Source organism: Elephantulus edwardii, unplaced genomic scaffold (genome assembly GCF_000299155.1).
Source record: "Elephantulus edwardii isolate Elephantulus edwardi_28Jun2011 unplaced genomic scaffold, EleEdw1.0 scaffold00025, whole genome shotgun sequence".
Classification (NCBI taxonomy): domain Eukaryota; kingdom Metazoa; phylum Chordata; class Mammalia; order Macroscelidea; family Macroscelididae; genus Elephantulus; species Elephantulus edwardii.
In genome coordinates this window covers 14,965,223-14,987,130 of record NW_006399775.1, presented here as the reverse complement: position 1 = coordinate 14,987,130, position 21,908 = coordinate 14,965,223, and the positions used below count along the sequence as shown (strand labels likewise).

The 21,908-nt window shown below is 42.1% G+C and overlaps 1 protein-coding gene across 1 annotated transcript in view; it reads left to right on the top strand.

Annotated features, from left to right (window-relative positions):
• The window catches only part of MAP6 (microtubule-associated protein 6), a 98,389-nt gene extending 77,556 nt beyond the window's left edge, over positions 1-20,833 (top strand). The window contains exons 3-4 of the mRNA XM_006882861.1: positions 18,022-18,235; positions 20,633-20,833. Coding sequence (XP_006882923.1) covers positions 18,022-18,235; positions 20,633-20,833 — 415 coding nt within the window. The remainder of the gene's footprint in view (positions 1-18,021; positions 18,236-20,632) is intronic.
• The last annotated feature ends 1,075 nt before the right edge of the window (positions 20,834-21,908 follow it).

Here is a 21,908-nt window from a genome sequence, read left to right as displayed (position 1 = left end):
TACATAGGGTCGCTATGAGTCGCAGGCGACTCGACGGCACATAACAACAACAACAACAACAACAATTCTATATTTTGCCCAATTAATCCTTCAGTCTTGTAACTCAAGGCTTGGGTCTTCAGTTCTTTCCACCTAAGAAATGTCAAGTGTATTGTTCTCTTGGTTATCTAACTCTAGGTCCTTGCACATTTCATTTTAGTACTTTGCCTTGTCTTCACAAGGTGCCCTTTGACACCTTCTCTTCAGCTCTTTTATTTTATCATTTCTCTCATCCCTTTTAGCTTCACTGTGTTCCAGAGCAAGTTTCAGAGTCTCTGGTCTTTGGTCATTAAGAGTTAAATCCATCAAATCTGTTTAAGATGGTCCTGAATTCAGGTGGAATATACTCAAGGTTGTATTTTGGCTATCATAAACTTGTTTTCATTCTCTTCAGTTTCAGGTTGAATTTGCATAGGAGTAATTGATGGTCTGCTCCATAAGTGACCTCTGACCATATTCTGACTGTTGATATTGAGCTTCCCCACCATCTCTTTGCACAGGTATATATTCAGTTTGATTCCTTTATATTCCATCCAAGGAGGTCTTCATTTGCTTTTTAAAAAACTTTGACTTAAGGAATTTCCTTCTATTTGCTGTTTGTTGAGATGGTTTTTTAAAATATAGTGCAATACAGTATTTAACATTAATTGATTTTTGTACGTTAACTAATCTTATAATCTTATATTCCTGGGATAAACTTCACTTGGTTATTTAAAATTTTTTTTATATGTAGTTGGATTTGATTAGCTAACACCTTGTTAAAGATCTTCCCATCTATACTAATGAGGACTATTGGGCTATAGCTTTCTTTTCTTGTGATGTCATTAAAACTAGCCTTGGTATTGGGTAATGCTGGCCTTATAAAATTACTTGGGAAGTGGTCTCTTTAGTCAAAAGGAACTTTGTTTTCTGTAAGAGGTTGTTACGTGTTTGGGGGTTTTTTCCCTCGTTTTTGGTAGAATTACCAGTGAAGTCATCTGGGGCTGGATTTTCTATATGGGAACATTTTAAGTTACTAGTTGAATTCTTTACTCCATATAGGCCTAGTCAGATTTTCTATTGCTATCTGAGTCTGTTTTTTTAATTGTGTCTTCCTAGGAATTTGTCTCTTTTATCTAGAAATAAACTCAATTAACTCTGACTATTCCTTTGTAGCTGAGCTATATTTAAAACATAAATCAGCGTAGTTTTCAACAAGTCATAAAACCGTGTTATTTTAAGCACAAGCTTTATTGTCCCTATTATTTATTTTCTGTATATGGACAAGAACTGAAGAAACTTAAATTTGTGAAGCATATCACTTGATGTTCTGCAGAACAGATTATCTGGGAGGCTGGGCTCTATGAGGAGAAATGTGGGGTCAGGATTGGTGGACGATTTATCAACAATCTGTGTTATGCGGATGACACAACCCTGCTTGCTGAAACTGAAGAGGACCTGAAGCGCCTGCTGCAGAGTGTCAAGGACTGCAGCCTCCAATATGGATTGAGGCTCAATGTCAAGAAGACAAAGATTCTCACCACTGGACCAATTGGCAGCATCAGGATGGGTGGTGAAGAGATTGAGATTGTACACAGCTTTAGTTTGCTTGGCTCCATAGTCAACAGTCTTGGCACCAGCAGCCAGGAAATTAAAAGGAGCATTGCCATGGGAAAGTCTGCTGTTAGGGACCTCTCCAAAGTACTGAAGAGCAATGGTGTCTCTCTGGAGACTAAAGTGCGTCTGATACAGGCTATGGTCTTAGCGATCACTTGTTATGCATCAGAGAGTTGGACAATGATGAAGGAGGATAGAAGGAGAATTGATGCCTTTGAGCTGTGGTGCTGGAGAAGAGTATTGAGAATACCATGGACTGCTAGGAAAACAAACAGATTCGTCCTGGAAAGGGTTAAACCGGGTGGCTTCTTGGAGGCAAGGATTCTGAGGCTCTGTCTAACATACTTTGGACATGTTGTGAGGAGAGACCGGTCCTTGGAGAGAGACATCATGCTTGGGAGGGTGGAGGGACGGCGCAGGAGAGGAAGGCCCTCTATGAGGTGGATTGATTCAGTGACTGGGATAATCGGGATGGGAGTGTCAGAGACAGTGCGATTGGCACAGGACAGAGCAGAGTTTAGGGCTGTTGTACATAGGGTCGCTATGAGTCGCAAGCGACTCCACGGCACATAACAACAACATCACTTGATGTGCTTTACACTGTCCTTGGCATTTTTTATAGATCATCTCATGGGATTGTGCTTCCCAAATGCTAGGTTTACCCTCAGAGGGAAGCTGCCCTATCTTCCACATTCAGGGCACCCCCTCACATTTGCTCTTTTCTGTCTAATGAGCCATCTTTTTCCAAGTGATGACACAGATCCTTTGGGTGCAAGTTAATCAGGAGGATGCATCCCTGCATCATCATCTTTAACTGGGTACTTCAATGGTTGAGCAGCACAATCACAGCTGATAAAACTAAACAATGATGGAGAAAGCTGAAAGTCAATTAATGGTCTTTTTTCTTTTTCTTTTTTCTGAGTTTGGACTAATGTTCTTATAACTTACTTAGTCTTCCTTTTTCTTCTCGAGGTAGGTATATTTATATGTCTTAAATTCACACAGATACACACACCCCTCTACCCTGTTCTTGTCTTTCACTTCTACCAACTGTATGTTTCTTATTTTGCACTTTTTTATTCTCTGCAGTTCCTAGAGTAGTGCCTAGTAAATTGTTATTAGTAGGTGACACCATGTTGGTTCTGACTCACCATGACTGTGTGTACAACAGAATGAAGCGTTGCGGAGTCCCAGGCCTTCTCACAGTCACTGCTGGCTTGTGGCCATTGTAGCCCGTGTCAGCTCTTCATGTTGAAGTCTTCCTCTTTTTCTCTGCCCCTTTATTATACTGATGTGCAAAAGGTATAAAGTTAGAAAATTAAAAAGGAAAATGCTCAGCATTTCTTAAGCTGAAAGAACTAAAGAAAACACTTGAGTCTGAAGTTACGAGACTGAGGATTCTAAGGGGAGAACATTGAATGAAACAGGAAGCATCAAAAGAATACACAGAATCACCATACCAAAAAAAAAAAAAGATTGATTTGTACACAACCATTTCAGAAGGTTGTGTACAATCAAGAACTGATAATACTAAAGGAAAAGGCAAGCTGCCCTGAAGGCATTGGCAAACCATAAAGCTTCAGGAATTGACAGAACATCAATTGAGATATTCCAACAAATGTAGCTTTGGACGTGCTCACTCATTTTTGCCAAGACATTTGGAAGACAGCTGCCAGGCCAGCTGCCTCAAAGACAACCATATTTGTGCCTTTCAAAAAAAAAAAGTGAGCCAACCAAAAATTGAAATTATCAAATAATATAATTATCACATGCAAGGAAAGTCATAAGATTATTGTTAAAAATGGCTTGAGCAATACATTGACAAAGAACTGCCAGAAATTTCAGCTAAATTCTGAAGAGAATATGGAATGAAGGACATCATTGCTGATGCCAAATGTATCTTGACTGAAAGCAAAAGCAAGGAATATCAGAAAGATATATACTCGTGTTTTATTGACTATGCGAAAGCATTCAATTATGTGGATTATAATAAATTATGGATAACATTGTAAATAGTGGGAATTCCTAATTGTTCTAATGTAGATTTAGATCTGTCTCTAGACCAAGAAATAGTAATTTGAGCTGAACAAGGCAATACGCATGGTTTAAAATCAGGAAAGGTGTGCATCAGGGTTGTTCCTTTCACTGTGCTTATTCTGACAGTATTTCTTCAAGCTAGATTTGCTTATTTTTCTGGTCCAAAACCCAAAAACTTACTGCTGTTGAGCTAAATCCAACTCAGAATTACTCTTGATTAGATTTCAGGGGCTATTAAATTTTTATGGGGGAAAAAACTACCCATCTTACTCTCCTGGAGGGACTGGTGGTTTCAAACCACCAACCTCTTCTGTTAGCACTAGCCCACCAGGCCTCCTCATTTTTCTGGTAGTCCATTATAATATTCAATATTCTTCCCCATCAGCACAATCCAAAGCTTATTAAATATTAAACTCTTAAATAATTCATGTAGAATAAAATGGACTCCTAGTTTGAGAAGTTTTCCTCTTTAATTGTCTGTCCTTATGATTTTGTACATATAGTCCACGTGGGCTTTCTTTGTATGAGGGCCGGTGAGCCACATGCAGTCCATGATTAGACTTAAGCAGCAGTTGTATGCATATCAGTTATTTAGCTAATCTGGGGACTTGAAGTCCTGATGGTCAGCACAGCCAACCGTTAACTGCATCACATCTTTACATTGAAGGAAAGCATTTTCCACTCAATTTATATTTACTTCCAATATTTTCTTTACATATTAACCATTTTGCCCCCAGGTGTGTGCTTTTCTCATTTTGGAAAACCAAAATAATAGTAATGAATAATAAGAAAAATGATCATAAATTATTAGGAAGTCTGCATTTCCTACCAGTTCTCCTTTTCCTCTTTCACCCAGAAGCAGCTGAGAAATGCCAACAAGCTTGTTCACATGCACAGATATGATAAAGCTCTTCTCCTGACTCAGGAATTTCTGGTCTGAAGAAAGCAGTCTTCCGCTCCAATCTGGAGAAGAGAGATGTGTGTAAGCCACCTAGGCTGAAGAATTTTTTTTTCTTTCTCTTTTTTACTCGACAGAAGGTACTTCCCTTATCCACCTCCTGACAATAGTTAACAACCCACAGAATTCACTGACTACCTCCATCAGAATTCATGGGGGTGCATGAATTCCCTTCCTTCCTCAAGAGCATTTTAATATAGCAAATGTAGGCAAGGTTTTGAACAGATGCTTAATAAGTTTCTATGACAGCTTAAATTACTTTTGAAAATCTAAAGGACAGTTTGACTGCTAAGTCTTGCAAGCAGTGTCGTCTTCCTTAATAAATGTTACTGAAAATTTTATTGCCAAAAGAATGAGAAAAGAATTTTACTTTCCAAGTAAAATTCCAAATGTCAAGGCAGTATTTTAATTTAGTCCTGTTTAATTTCAAATCATACCTACTTGACCTCTATGTTGTTGTTATGAGCCATTGAGTTGAAACTGATTCTTAACTAACCTTTCAGTCTTTGAGTTGAAAGTGACTCTTAGTTAACCACCTGAACATTTGCAGAGACATTAAATCACATAGGATGAGAGGGCTTAGCTTTCTCCCTCAGAGCAATGGATTGGAACCATGTGCCTTAGTGAATCATAGTGAATTAGATTCTTAATAATAATAACTCTTAATCATAGTGAATTAGACTCTTAACCAATTAAAAACAAAAAGCATGCCATTTTTGATAACGTGACTTGCCACTTTCTTTCCCCCTTAGAGAGTAATTGCATATGGAGTTTCTAAACGGTGTTGAGGGGGCTTCTCCATGCTTTCTTTTGTCCTCTGTTGTTGTTGTTATGTGCCATCGAGTTGCTTGCGACTCATAGCGACCCTATGTACAAGAGCTCTAAACGCTGTTCTATCCTGTGCCAACCTAGCCATCTCAAGCGCACTTATTCCCACCACTCCAGTCACAGAATCAATCCATCTCATCAAAGGTCTTCCTCTCCTTCGCCACCCCTCCACTCTGCCAAACATGATGACCCTCTCCAAGGACCAGTCCCTCCTTGAACATGCCCAAAGTATGTCAGATGAAGCTTCAGAATCCTTAACTCCAAGGAGCATTCCGGCTTCACCTTCTCCAGGACAAACCTGTTTGTTCTCCTAGCAGTCAATTCTCTTTCTATCATCCCTATTCACTGTCCAGCTGTCTGATGCATAGCACGTAATTGCGACGACTATAGCCTGGATCAGGCACACCTTAGTCTCCAGCCTGATGTCGTTGCTCTTCAGTATTTTTGAGATGTCCCTCACAGCTGACTTTCCCAATGCAATTCATCTCTTGATTTCCTGGATGCTGTTACCAAGAGTGTTGATTGTGGAGCCAAGTAAACTAAAACTGTTAACTATCTCAATCTCTTCACCATCCATACTGATGCTGCCAATTGGCCCAGTGGTGAGAATCTTTGTTTTCTTGATGTTGAGCTTCAATCCATATAGGAGGCTGTAGTCCTTGACCTTCTGCAGCAAGCACTTCAGGTCCTCCTCAGTTTCAGCAAGCAGAGTTGTGTCATCTTCCTCCAATCCTGATTCCACATTCCTCCTCGTACAGCCCAGCGTCTCGGATGATCTGTTCTGTATACAGATTGAAAAGGTATGGAGACAGAATACATCCCTGACAGACCCCCTTCTTGATTTTGAACCATGTAGTGTCTCCTTGCTCTGTTCTGATGACTGCCTCTTGGTCCATGTTCTGATGACTGCCTCTTGGTCCAAGTATAGGTTTCACGTTAGCACAATCAAATGTTCTGGGATTCCCATTCTTCACAGAGTCAGCCACAGCTTGTGATCCACATAGTCAAAAGCCTTTGCATAGTCAATGAAGCACAGATAGACATTCTCCTGGTATTCTTCGCTTTCTGCCAAGATCCATCTAACATTAGCCATAATATCCCTAGTACCACGACCTCTTCTAAATCCAGCCTGCACATCTGGCAGTTCTCTGTTGACATATTGTTCCAAACGTTTTTGGGTAATTTTCAGCAGAATCTTGCTTGCATGTGATATTAATGATACTGTTCGATAATTTCTGCAGTCTGTTGGGTCATCTTTCTTTGGAATGGGAACAAATATCAATCTTTTCCAGTCAGTTGGCCAGCTGGCTGTCCTCCAGATTTCTTGGCACAACTTAGGGAGCACATCCAAGGCAGTGTCTGTTTGTTGAAATATGTCAGTTGGTATGCCGTCAACTCCTGGAGCCTTGTTTTTTTGCCAATTCCTTCAGAGCAATTTGAACTTCCTCCTTCATCACCATAGGCTCTTGCTCATATGTCATTTCATGAAATTCTTCTGTGTCAGCCAATTCCTTCTGATACAGTGACTCTGTGTATTCCTTCCATCTTCTCTTGATACTTCCTGGATCATTTACCATTCTACCCAAAGTATCCTTAAATATTGCCACCTGTGGCTTGAATTTGTTTTTCAACTCCTTCAGTTTAAGAACCCATATCAATTGTTTGGTCTTAAACTCGATGTCACTGGCCTACAGATGCTGAGATTGATTGGTGCTGGGAGAACTGGAGAAGACTTCTCAGGGCCCAGGCTGGTTGTTGCTGCTGCATTTTGATCTACCACAATAATGTAATCATTAATTCCTGCTCTATAAACACCATATGGTTTCTCAAAACTCAAAGTGGCGGTAATTTTTTCTGCCATCCTAATAGAAAAGTAAACCTGTCAATAAAGAACAGGGATTTCCAAAGTTTAAAAAAAGCATTTTATATTTTTCTTTATTATTAGGTGAGTAAGAAATCAGAGGCTTTGGGGCAGAGAAATAGAATTTGTTTACAAATTGTGCTTGGCAGAAATCCGTATTTTAAGTTTCCACTTTTATCAGGAAGTGATTGTGCCACTTAATACAAGTGGATATTCTTCATAGTAGTAAAAGCTGTGCCTTTTCTAGTTAAATTTGTTACTTATAAATGTTGAGCTTTTCAAATTAAAAATGAAAGCATAGCTTCTATTATGTCCTTTTACACTTTCTTTCCAGGGCTATTTCTTCCACCCTCCAGGGGACTGGCTTCATCAATCACCAGGCTCTCGCCTGTCTTCAGTCTCTCCCCTCTATAATTGCTCTTTCAGTATCTCCCCTTGAATCACTGCAAGGAAATGTGCTTAAATGGGACAAGGCCTTAAAAAGCTAGCATCTGTTTATAGTGGATACTCAGTATTGGAGATTCAATTAATCAGGCATTCATTGAATGCTACTTTGTTCAAGTCTAATGTGAAATGCACTCAGGAAATAAGTTGGCATCGGAGCTGCTGGCTGGGTTTTGCCTTCCCTCAAGCACTAGAATGTGAACTGTCATGGTCAGATAATGTCTTCTCAGCTCGAAAATATAATAGTAAGACAGACATTTGATTGTGTATAATTATTTCTATTTTCGCATCTGACTACAAGGTCTGTGGAATCAGGGACTGCATCTGCCTATTCAGCACTGTATTTCTGACTCCATTCCTAGAATATTGAAAACCCAAACCCACAGTCTTCAAGTTGATTCTGACTGATAGTGACCCTGTAGGAGTAGAACTGTCCCATAAGGTTTCAGAGCCTATAAATCTTTACAGGAACAAACTGCTTTGTCTTTCACCTTTGGAATGGCTGGTGGGCTCAGACTACTTTCCTTGAAGTTAACAGCCTGGTGTTTTAACTGCTACACCACCTTGAAATATGTTGTTGTTGTTGTTATGTGCCATTTAGTCACCTGAGACTCATTGCAATGCTATGTACAACAGCTCCTGAATCTGCTCTATCTTGAGCCAATTTCATTGTTTCTGACATTCCTATCCCCTTTACCCTACTCACTGAATCAATCCATTTCATCCATGGTCATCTTCTCTTGTGCTGTCCATCCATATTTCCAAGCATTATATCCCTCTCCAAAGACTGGTCTCTCCTGGCAGTATGTCCACAGTAAATTAGATGGAGCTTCAGAATCCTTGCCTCCAAGAAGCAGCCTGGTTTCACTCTCTCTAGGATAGACCTGTTTGTTCTCTTAGCAGTCCATAATATATCCAATACTCTTCTCCAAAACTACAGTTCAAAGGCATCGATTCTTCTATCATCCTCAAATCATTGTCCAACTCTCTGATGCATAGAAAGTAATTGTAAAGACCATCTTCTGGATCAGGAGCACTTTATGTCTCCAGATTGACATTGTTGTTCTTCAGTACTCTGGAAAGATTTCTGACAGATTTTTCCAATGCAATTTTTTTTATTTCCTTTTTGCTGGTCCCAAGAGTATTGACTGTGCAGCCAGGCAAGCTGAAGCTGTTAGCAATCTCAATCTCTTCACCATCCAACATGATGCTGCCAACTGGCCCAGAGGTGAGAACCTTTGTTTTCTTGATGCTGAGCTTCAATCCATATTTAAGGCTACAATCCTTGACCTTCTGCAGCAAATGCTTCAGGTCCTCCTCAGTTTCAGTATGTAGGGTTTTGTCATCTGCATAACACAGGTTGTTGATGAGTCTTCTTTCAATCATGAAGCCACATTCCTCCTCATAAAGTCCAGCCTGCTGGATGACCTGTTCCACATATAGATTGAAAAGGTATAGAGATAAGATGCATCCCTGGCATACACCTTTCCTGATTTTGAACCATGCTGCATTTCCTTCCTATTCTGACAGCTACCTCCAGATCCAAGTATAGATGAGCCCAATCAAGTGTTCTGGGATTCTCATTCTTCTCAAAGTCAGCCACAGTTTGTTGTGATCCACACAGCCAAATGCCTTTGTATAGTCAATGAAACATAGACATTCTTCTGGTACTCTCTGCTTTGATACTCTCTGCTTTCAGCCAAGATCCATCTAACATTGGCTATATTATCCCTCGTACCACGTCCTCTTCTGAACCCAGTTTGCACATCTAGCAGTTCTTTGCTGATGTGCTTGCTGTTCAAATCATTTTTAAATAATTTTCAGCAGGATCTTGCTTTCATGTGATATTAATTATATTGTTTGATAATTTCCATACTCTGTTGGGTCACCTTTCTTTGAAATGGGAACAAATATGGATCTCTTCCTATCAGTTGGCCAGGTGGTTGTCCTCCAGATTTCTTAGCACAACATAGTGAGCCCTTCCTTCCAGGGCAGCATCTATTTGTTGAAATATGTCATTTGGTATGCTGTCAATTCCTGAGGCCTGTTTTTTTGCCAGTTTCTTCAGAACAGCTTGAATTTTCTATTTCATCACCATAGGCTCTTGATCATATGTTGTTTTATTCTTCTGTGTCGGCAAGTTCTTTTTGGTATAGTGACTCTGTGTACTCCTTCCATCTTGTAACATAGACAATATTAAAATTCTTTTTCATGAATAACCAACTATGTCATGAAAACCAAATACATTCTTCCTATCATATATAGTAAGGGCTTTGTAACCCTAATCTGAATGTCTAGGTCCTCTTCAACTGAATAACTGCTTTACACTCATGCTTGTTTAACCCTCATATCAATTCTGTAGAGAAAGCCTTCTAGAGATCCTTTAAAATTAGTTGAATGAAAATTTCAAATTCTCACAGAATCCAGACTTTCTAGAACCACTGAGGCTGGATGCACTCCCAAAACTATTGCCCTGAGATAATCTTTAAACCTTAAACAAAAAAATAACCCCTAAAGTCCTCTTTCTTTCTTTCTTTCTTTTTTTGGTGAGAAAAATTTGTACTTAGAATTAGCCAGCTGGACTCAGTTTAGATGATCCAATTTTTTTTTTTACATAACTCAGTTTTATTTCTGATCCTAATTTTCGTTGGCAACATCCAAAGCATCATAGTCAGGAGCAAATCGAACATAGGCCTTCTTTTTTCCATCAGGCCTGATCAAGGTGTTGACCTTCGTCATATCAATGTCATAGAGCTTCTTTACAGCTTTGATTTGGTACTTGTTGGCCTTGACATCCACAGTGAACACGAGTGTGTTGTTATCTTCTGTCTTCTTCATGGCTTGCTCATTAGTCAGGGGAAACTTAATGATGGCATAGTGGTCAAGTGCTTTCTCCTGGGGGGGGCTCTTCTGGAGGTATTTGTCCTGTTTTAAGAGTCTCAGCATCTTGGGCCTCCAGAAGGTAGGTGACATGCAGATCTTTTTTGTGTGGTTGTTTGTGGATGCCCTTCAGGACTGCCTTCTTGGATTTTAATGCCTTTACTTGGGTTCAGCTTTGGGAGGGGCAGGGACTTCTTTCTTCACTTTTGGTGCCATCTTCTTAGAAAAGCTAAAGTCCTCTTTAGGATAAGCATTAGGTTAGGTTACTTAGAAAAGTGTGTCTGCTTTGAACATAGTGTTCAAAGAACTGTCTAGTGTCAAAATGACAACTCAGAAACTCACCACCATGAGTCAGAGCCAACACACTGTTGACCCTCCATTGGGTTTCTAAGCTGTAAACCACACTGGAGGAGATTGCCCATCCTTCCACCTCTGAGCCCATGTTAGATTGGAACTGCCAGAGACGTGAGGCCACCAGAGCACCCTAAATTGACAATAGCAACTCAAAGCATTAGATAGAAAGTTTAGGGGGCGGTGAGGGTATGCTTATAGGAGGAACAATTTGAAAGGAGGCTGAAAACAGCTGTGTTGTTTGAAGGATGTAATCAATATCACTGACTTGTACACATAGAAATTAGTGAATTGGTGTATATTCTGCTTTGTGTATTTTCAAATAATTTCAAAAAATGTTTTAAAAAGAACCCACCTAAAACCAAAACAGAATGGAAAAAGGAAATTAGTTCACTAGAATTCAGATCTGGAGAATCGCTGACCTGAGGGTCAGAGTTGGGATAGCATCAGGTTTGTCTCATTTCAGAGCCTTCCCTTTTTTCACTGAACCATCTCCGCCCTAGCCCCGTTTCTGTGCGTTTCCTCTCGTTGTTAACCTGTCGGTCATTTCCTTCTGCCCACATGTGCTGTGTGTTCTGAGACAGCACTGTCTCGTATGGGGTTTACATTTCTCCATGGCTTATTGCCTTGACCTCACCCTAAGTCAGGCCATCTTTGTTTGTTTTGCTGCATAGAAGCTTTTTCCCTTCTCCTCTCCCTTCCCTCTCATCCCTGGTAACCATAAAAGAATGTTTTCTTTCTGTGTGTAAATCTCACAGTTGAGGCTTTGCTGCCTTCTGAGGAAGATTGTAAATGTTCACATTCAGTATCTGTGACCTCTCTTCATTTACTTGCTGTAGTAGCCCTGCTGTGAACTTGAGCTTCCTCTTCTCTGTTCAGACCAAGATCTTCTCCCTTGCTGAAATGAGGGGAGAGGGTTTCAAAGCCATTTCCTTCATTAGGGAGAATAAATTCTGATCAGATTTTATTAGGCTTTATTGCTATGTAATACGTTGCCCCAAATTTGGCTGCTTAAAAAATAGCATTCCTTATCTCATGCAGCTTCTCAGGATCAGGAATTCAGGCATGACTTAGGTGGGAGGGTCTGGCTCAGAGTTTCTCATGAGATCAGCTGAAGGCTTGTGTGGAGTTGAGGGTTCGGTTCTGAGATGGCTCACTCACATGGCTGTTGGTAAGAGGCCTCTGTTCCTTGCCGCATGGACCCCTCCATAGGGGCTGCTTGAGTGTCTTTATGATAAGAAAGCTTGGCGCCCCTAGATGATCCAAGAGAGAGCAAGGAGAGGCTGCAATGTCTTTTGTGCTCTAGACTGAGAAATTACGCATTGTCATTTCTACCATGTTTTCTTTGTTAGAAGTTTCAAATAACTGGACCTATTTTGGGAATGAAATAGGTACCATGGGATGCTTTTAACGCAACTCTGTGCCCCTTCCTTGACTGGGTCCAGTTACCCTTTCACACCTGTGAGGTAGGGGCTGCATGCTGCTTTCTGTCCTGTGCATGTAGAGTGTTACATGATGCAAGAGGACAGTCCCTCAGCAGTTGCACAATCTGCCAGAGAAGAAAGTTCTCTGCTGTAAGTTAGGGCAGTGAGTGCTACAAAGATGTGAAGGTTAACAAAGGGCAAGCTTAATTCAATTGTGCAATTGAGAAAAGCTCTCTAGAGGATGGAGCACTGAAACCTGGCACAGAGGGTTGTGCAGTATTTCAGTAATTGGAGGTGTAGGGGAAAGAGTGTGCCAGGTCCAGGAACAGCAGAAGTGAAAACCGAGTAGAAGGAAAGTCAGAAGGCAGCATTGCATAGGGTCCTTATACTCAGGGTCGTAGATAATATCTATTACAGAGTGTTGCTGTGAAGATTAAATAAGGTAATGCATTTAAAGGTCTTTGCATAGTGCCTGACACACAGAGACTTCTCACTCAATTATAACACTAGTAAGTGATGAAAATACAAAAGGTATTGCTGGCCCAAATAAGAAGTAAAGCTTGAGGCCAAGTCACAGGCCCTCCCTGTCATTCTGAGGAATCATTGTAAGTGGGAGCTGCATCATGTGCCTGTCTAATCAGAAGCAAGGAAACAGGGACCAGCATTCTAATCCTGATGTCAGGCATACACAATGAAAAGAAAATTCCCACTATAAGAGGCCCATCTAAAGCCAGGGGCAGGAGGGATAGGAAAAGATGAAGGCAGAATATTTGTTGACCCACGTGAACTCTTTAGGGAATTCTGGCTGCCTAATGTGTAGGGATTTACCCTGCCAACCCAGAGATATACCATTAGGGCAGTTCAAACCCACCAGAGGCTCCTTGGAACAAAGATGGGCTAACTCCTTCTATGTGACTCAAACCTTGCTCACCTAATGGAGGGTCAGCTGCATGTTGATTCTGACACAGTAACAGTGAGTTGACATTTTTTTGAAAACTTTGCCTGGTCAGAAAGGCACAAAATCCTGCTTTAGCTACTGCACTGAACGTGACACTGGTGTTCAAAGGAGAGCATCCAGGAAAACCTCACCCACCGAGTCTCCATGCTTTGGCTCAGGCTAGGTCTGGTCCTTTGGTTCTGGACTGGTCCACAGTGAGTTGTGCTATTAACCAAAAGGCCACATCCCTCTGATGGTAAATCCATCAGTGACTCCAAGGGGAAAAGACAAGTAATCTCCTACTATGCGAGTTACAGCCTTAACCGGAGAGTTAGCAGTGAATCAGTTCTCAGTGGAAATAGGTTGAGACTCTGGGTTGGGTATTTGGGGGCTAGAGAAGCTAGGATGTCATCTAGTTTAGGCTGTGCCATATAAACCCTCTAGCACACAGCATTTGCTCCAACGTCTCCGGTGAGTGCAGGCCAGACATGCAATGACTCCAGAATGTAGAGAAAAGGAGATGTGCTGTGAAAACTGACCTGACTTCACACCACCTCTGCTGTTTGCCAGCTGTGTGGCCTGCTGTAGCCATTTAATCTCTCTGAGCCTTGATTACCTCCTTTGTAAAAAAGATAACATTTTTATTCCCTCTCAAAGTTATTGTAAGGATTAGGGAGAATATAGGTATATATATATATATATATATATATATATATATATATATATGCATCACTTCAGCTTTTGAAAGACAACCAATGAATGGTAGCTAATTTTATTTTTATGGCATAAGATTAGTTGTTGGAGAGTATAAAGAAAATTCTGACTAATGGAATTTGAGTTTATATGTGTCTGTCATACTTACAGTAAGCTAATTATGGGACTTATTAACAAAGAGTCTTATGAAGACAGTGTAACCAAGTTGTTCAAGGGGTTACCAAGCTTTTCCCACAGTAACACCTGTGGATAAGGTTCACAGTGACGCCCTTGCCTGCCACCAGAGCCTGCTGCAGAGGTGCAGAAGGATACAGATGCTGGCCTGGAGAGATGACCCAGAAACAGTGCTTAGGAACAGTGTATACTCATCTCAGTCCTATTTCTGGAATTAGGCAGAGGTAGAGAAATCCAGGTTTCTACTATTGTATATTTGGAGCCAGATAGTGGTTGAACCTCTAGGTGATCCAGATTCCAGTGCCAGGCACCCACTGACAGGTAGGGCTTCGGGGCTGAAGAATGGAAGAGAAGGTATGAGAGCCCAAAGTCTTAAACAGAGTGTCGTGGCCTGAGTCCCATTATGTAACCTGGGCCAACCCCAGGCTTGTGTGAAGAAACAAGATGTTTCAGAAATTCAGCTCATGATAACATGAGATGAGTAAGGGAAGAGGAGGAGAAAGGATCAAAAGCTCCCACCTCCATCCTCCTGCTCTTTCATTCTCTGTCACTAAAATTCTCTTCTGGAAAACTAACCTGATTACACTCATCTTTGGTTTGAAATCATTTGGCAATCCATGTCACCTCCTTATCATGGCTAGCAGGATCTTATAATTCATCTTGTACCTACCAACCAAATATGAACCCAGCTGCACCATCTGCCTCCAAGTCCCCGAGGAGCCAAGACCTCCGTGTGCCCCTATAAGTGCTCAGCCGAGTGCTGCCTGGAGCCTGCCCCTACTCCCCTGGACAGCTCTCAGTCAGCCTTTCTGACTTCACTCCAGAAACTCCTTGACTCCCAGGCTAGAGTAGGAGCGCCTCCCTGTGCTGCCTACATCCGTCTCCATCATGACTCTGCACATTTTTCCAGAATAACCTGAGATCTCTCTGCCTCCCCTACCTTGCACTCAGGGCCTGTTCCCTAGTCCATTTGGGCTCCACCTCAGTATCCTTCCACACAAATCATAAGCATCCAGTAATTTTGTAAGTAAATTATGAGTGAAATTAAACAATGAGGGAGCCCCCAGGAAAGACACTTTGGCAGGAAAGACTTGTTCAGGTATACTATATCAGAATTGCTGGTGGGAAATGTAGGGGGAGGTCCAGGCTACACAGGAAAGGTGAGTCTGAAGCTTGAGAGGAGGGCTCTTAGGAGACAGTGGAGTCTCGTTTCATATAAGCCAGTTCTCCTAAAGAAATCCAGAGATGAGGAGGTAAATGACCAACAGCAAATGGCTCAGTGTTACCAAGCCAACTTCATCAACTCAGCAAGCTCAGAAATAGAAGGACATTGTGAGTAGTCTCGTCCAGTCATTTATTTTACAAGTGGGGAAGGAGAGGCTCAAGGAAGGGAGAAGTCCGCTCAACAGCTAGTCAGGTGGGGCTCGAACTAGAACCGCCGTGTCTCCACTGCAGGCTGAGCACTTTCCACTGCTGTCTGTGGCTACCTGCTCCTGCTCATGGCACATGCCCCATACAAGACTGAAGGGTAACTGGAGGTGGGAGGAATGAGTGGCATGTCTCAACTCCATAGATATCCACTCACTCACTCCTCCCCCAGCACAACTTCTCATGGTTTCAAATGCTAACAGGTCCTAGAAAGGCTGCAGGAACCTCGGCTCACCCACCACGTCTCAGGCCCTTAACAAGCACTAGGCACCCTTGCAGCAGCCTCCATCAGATACTACATTTCTTTTACCCTGTTTTGAACATTGTCATCTACTCTCCAGACCTATGACAAATCAGAAGCAGGTAATTAGAAACCACGAGAGGGCTTGCTGTGGGCAAGAGATGACCACCTGGAGCACAGGAAGCTAACATGCTGACTCAAAAAGAGCAGCAGGCACTGCAATGCCAGAAGTGTGTGGTTTGAATCCACCAGCTGCTCTGCTGGAGAAGGAGGGGCAATCTCCTCCTGTGTCAGTCAGATCCAATTTGATGGTGTATGCACACACACTCCAGCAGCAGGCTGGGTCCATTCATTGTAAGGACCAGTGGCCCCTCCCACAAAAGCCCAAGATTCTCGGCCACATAAAAGCTCGACACAGATCTTAGTTGTGATACCTCAGTTTTGTTCATTACATGTTGCCTATTTCAGATTTGCAAGAATTTAAGCATTTCATAAGAATTTTTTAATCAAAACTACTATGAGATATCATCTCACCCCAGTCAGAACAGCAAAATTTAACAGAACAGCAAGCAACAAGGTTGTGGAGAAACTGGAACCCTTATTCACTGTTGGTGGAAGTTTAAAATGGTGCAACCACTGTGGAAAGTGGTGTGGCGCTTTCTCAAAAAGTTGCAAATAGAGATACCATTTGGCCCAGCAATTCCCTACTGGGAATATATCCCAAAGAGACCATAACTGACATCCAAGCAGATAGATGCACACCCATGTTTATCGCAGCTTTGTTCACAATAGCAAGGAGTTGGAAACAACCCAGGTGCCCATCAACAAACGAATGGATAGAGAAGCTGTGGTATATTCATTCACACAATGGAATACTACGCTGCATTGAAAAACAAGGAACTCATACAATATTATTCAAAATGGGTGACCCTGGAGGACATTATGCTGAGTGAAGTATCTCAGTCACAAAAGGACAAATACTGCATGGTGCCACTGTTGTAAAACAGGACTGACATCAGGGTTGGGGGGAGACTGAGAAAGATGGGTTCAATAATGTATACTGCGTTGAAACAGATGAGGGAGAGAACTGTTTAAAAGGGATATGTGATTAGGTCTGTTTGTCATGACAGGAATCTAGAGCGAAGGCTGTATAGTGGAGTGGACCTGGGGGAAGGGATTGTAAAACAATGAAAGAATTTTTCTTTTACTTTTCCAAGAGGGGAGTGTCCTAGGGGGGAGTATTGGAAGGGGAGAAAAGTGCAACAATGAATGAATGGAAATTCTAAGTCTCTGTAAATTTTCATTGAAATTAATAATAAATTTTAAAAATTCAATTATTGGTATCATTAAAGTTCTGGCACTAAATAAATAATAACGTTCTGGCACTATAAAAGGCAAGCCCTAAAAAAAAAAAAGAGGCAAGCCCTTGCTGTTCGAAAGGAAGAATTACTCATACAGATTTCTGGACAGAATCGGTTCTTCATTAGCAAAGAGAGAAAGGGAGCTAGCATTTGTCGACTAGACACGGCAGGCAGTGTGTGCCCAGGAGCACTTGGGTGGTGCAAATCACTAATGCTTGACTGCTGACCAAAAAGTTCAGGTCCATCCAGAAGTGCTGCCGACCAAGGAAGGCCTGGTGAAGTGTTTACCAGAAAATCAGCCATTGCAAACCCTGTGGAGCAGAGTTCTAACTCCTACACAGGCATCACCATGAGTGCAACCAACTGACGCCAGCTAGAAAATGGATAATATGTGGTCTCAATTTTCACAGCTCTTTAACCTTGCATTTAATAAGCATTCAACAGTTTTGTAAAACTCATAAAAGACTGAGTGGATTGGGGTTTTGAGGCTGATTTTACAGGCTCCAAATCTGAAAACCTCAGCTTTTCCTCCAGGGTATTGTTGCTATTGCTCCAACCTCAATTGACATTGCAAGAAGGCAAATTTGCACATAGCCATAATGGCAGAGTGAAGCTAACTCTGTAGCCGCATTCAATTGATGTCTTAAATACTAATTGAAAGCTTGCTGTGTTTGTGGCCCTGTGTTAGGAGCTCTGCTTTCAGGCATACGGATGTCTCATTTCACTTACACTTTTCTTTGATTCACAGGAATGAATTCAGAGCATGGCCAGACGTCAAGCCCGTGAAACCAATAAAGGCCAAGCCCCAGTACAAGCCCCCAGATGATAAGATGGCGCATGAGACCAGCTACAGCGCCCAGTTCAAAGGGGAAGCCAATAAGCCCTCACCAGCTGATAATAAGGTCATTGATCGCCGAAGAATACGAAGCCTCTACAGTGAACCATTCAAGGAACCCCCAAAGGTGAGACTTACCTTGTGGAGATCATCACAACTTAGGACGGCAGTGTTAACTGCGGCAGAGCACAGAGGGGCAGGGAGGTCTCCCATACCAAGGGCTTCTTTAAAACCCCTCCTTTCTGCTATAGAACTCTAAGACAGAGAGGTATCTTCAAATGGAGCATTTGTTACATTCAAAAGGAATAGTAAAAAGACATGTTATCTAAAATAAAGATAATAACAAGCAGATTGCCAGACATCTAGGTTCAGGGGTGGGGAAAGTAGCAGAAAGTCTCACCCGAGTCCTGTATTCCCTCATCATAAAATAATTGTGCTTTTGCTCCTGAAGGACTGATCCAGGATTGCAGGCCCCTTTTCCAGATTCCTCCCCACCCAGCCTTGGCCTCATCTCAGCGCTCTCGTCACTGGATCCTTATTCACCTCCTCTGCCCCTTGAAGATGGCCTGCCCCTTCTCATCTTTCCCTTTGATAAACACCATCCACCATCAGCTCCCAATCCATCATAGCTGCCACCCCAACAGCAAGATGTTTGCCAGTCATTTGTTACTAGAATAAACAGTTTGCAAATGATTTCTATTTCTGAGTGAATGATAGTGGATTCAGAGACTTTCCTTTAATAACACTACTCTGCCTTATTTGCATCTCAGTATCGTTTCATGATGAGAAAGAAATGTTGGAGATACAACTGGTGAAGCAGGAATCACATGCGCCAAGCTGCCTACCATATTCCATGACATCAGGGCACAGGGAAATGTCTGGATATCAGCTCTCTTATATCTAACAGCAGATAAAGGCCTGAGAATCACTGCTTTAGAAGCTAAATAGGTCCCTGCTTTTGTCCTAGAGTTTTACACTCAAATGGAGGTCCTTACCTGGCTCAGAACTAGTTTATGGGGAATGAGATCAGCCAACCCAGTTTACCTGGATGTCTTCCAGTTTTAGCATTGAATGTCCTGTGACCCCAGAAATACCTCAGCCGTGAACAAAGTGGGGTGATTGGTTATCTTATTAATAGGTGAGGGATGACTGAAAATTGTTAGACCTCAGTGAATGAGTGACCCAACTTGTCAGAGAAGATTCAAAGAGAGGAAAGAGAGAAAACTGGGGACAGTTAATCTAGAAATGGGTTCGAGGAGGTCCACCTGGTGGCTCCAGGGTTTTTTCTCTGAGAAAGAGAAGACCAGGATATCTCCCAAGAGTGAGAGGAACCAATTAAGGCCAAATTTTCAAACCTAGCTGCCAGATTACACATGTAATTAATTCATGTATACACAAATTGTGATGATTGCTTGTACAATTTCAGAGGCCAGCCACAGGAGCAGACTACCCAGTAAGCACAGTAACAGTTTCACATGTGTTCCGCCACTTCATGTGGTGAAAAACATGGCAACCTGTTCAACAGCACGGGTAGGCTTGGTTACTGGTTACTCTGTCCCTGTTGGGGATTGTAAATTTGAAAAGAGGCTTTGATTCTGTAACCAAATCCAGTTCTGAATGGGTAGGCACTGATAGAGAGGAAGATGCTGTTCATATTTGGAAGTGTGCATTGTTCAGTAGAGTTTAGTAGGTAAACGCAAGTCAGCCTGTGCTTTACCTTGCTTACTGGTAATCTGATGCTGTACTAGAACTTGGGCAGAGTGCAGTGGGCTAAGAAGAGAGAGGATGGCTGGGCCATGCTGAAGGCCTGTCTAGCCTGGAGCCCTCCCTGCCCAAAGCATCTCACTGAGGCCATTTCTGCATGAGCTCACAAACAGAGGCAAAGCTGCCTTGGGCTGCAGTTATAAGGCAGCCAGAGCCAGTGTGTCTGACATCAACAAAGGTTTATTTCTGATTTACACTCGTCCACTGTGGGTTGGCTGCAGCTCTTCTCTACATCTCTCACATCTTCAGGCTGGAGCTCAGGCTGATGGGGCACTTCTCTCTATGGCAGAAAGGAAAGGAAATGTTAGAAGCACATGCTGACTTTCGAATCTTCTGCCTGGAGGTGACCCACAGCACTTCCACTCATATTTCACTTCAAAAGCAAGTCACATGCCTTTGTCCCCGTTGGATAAGGTGATGAGGTTTAACCTTTCCCCCTCCCCCCCGGGAGGGACAGCAGATGCTGCACAGTGCTGTGACATAGTACTTCTCCCGATGCAGTCTAGGGTTAAGGACTGGTGGGGCCAGCGAGCCAGTGTGGTCAACGAGAGTTTTGCCACAATGACTGACCAGGCAGTTCACATGGCAGAAGCCAAAGGGCCCAACATCAATGAAAAGACTGTATACGCTGTTTTCCATCACTGTCAGATTTTACCGCTGCTGTTACTCTCTGATTAATACTGTCTTCTTTCTAAACTCTCTCTCCTGCCCTCTCCCCTTTTGTTTTCTGTATTTGCGGTCTCTTTATCTCTCCATGCAGGTGGAGAAACATAGTATTCAGAGTTCCAAACCAAAAAAGACCTCAGCGAGCCATAAAGCCCCAAGGAAGGCCAAAGACAAACAGGTGGTGTCGGGCCGTGTCACCAAGAAAAAGAGTGCAGAGGGCAGCAGCCCCGCCAAACCTGACGACAAGGAGCAAAGTAAAGAGATGAACAATAAACTGGCTGAGGCTAAAGAGTAAATTTCACTGCACTTTTCCTTTTTCTTCTTCTCTCTTTTCTTTCTTTTTCTTTTTTTTAACCAACAAACAAAAAAAGGCCACAAAATTAATTAGAGGCTTCTCATCTGCCTTGGTCCTGAGTGTCCTATGAGCTCTTTGGCTTGTTTATTGTTATGGAGAAATCCTGTTTCAAAGGCTATATGGCTGTCTTCTAAGTCTAGAGCAGGGAGCCTGAGGGCCCTGGCTCCCAGGGACACCAGGACGTGAGCACTGCCTTCCCCATCAGTGAGATGCATGCCCGTGAGGGCAGGAGCGCTGAGGCCAGGCTGCTCACGAAGTCTCCTGTAGTGCTGGGATACTGCAGGGCTTCTCCTGTGGTTCTGCTCCAACGTCTGTCTCAGTGGTCATTAATTTTGAACTTTAAGTAAACATGTTCTCTTCCCAAATGCAGATAATTACCCTGTGTTAACAAATACAATTTGGTCTTCAGCAATTGAGAAATGTGTGGATGTTGTTTAAAAAAAAAAATATATATATATATATACACACACACAAAGTTGGCTTTTAATGTCAGTAAAATGAAATGAGTTGTGTCTCTTAAGTTAGTGATTTTTCTTTTTCATAGAATATTCTATAAGAAATGTGTGGCTCTCTTAAGTCTCTCTAATCAGTGTACTTTAAATTGTGTATGAGTCCTAGATAAGCCACAAATAAATAAAACTAGGCCAGGGTGGTGAAAAGGTTAGGTGTTTTAGGTACATTCTAGAAGTCACAGGAAAGTAACAAAGTAAAGGACATAGTTTGTCTCTGTTTACTTACCTTCAATAGACTACCTATCTGGTGCTGCTGGTTTTGTAGAGCAATTGAGTAAAGGTGGCTGAGGAAGTGAGTTCAAGGTGTAAGCGTAGTGTGTGTAGAAAGTGACTTTTCTTGGCTTCAAGGAAACACAGTGGGACATAGACATAGTGGCAAATGGGGTGATTTTTAACTCTTCCCATTCTGAACTGTTCTTGTTCTGTACCTCAGAGACGACAAGGAAACTTCTATACCATAGCTAAAGACTAGGCGAGTTCCCTGCCAAGTGGTTAGTGAGCAT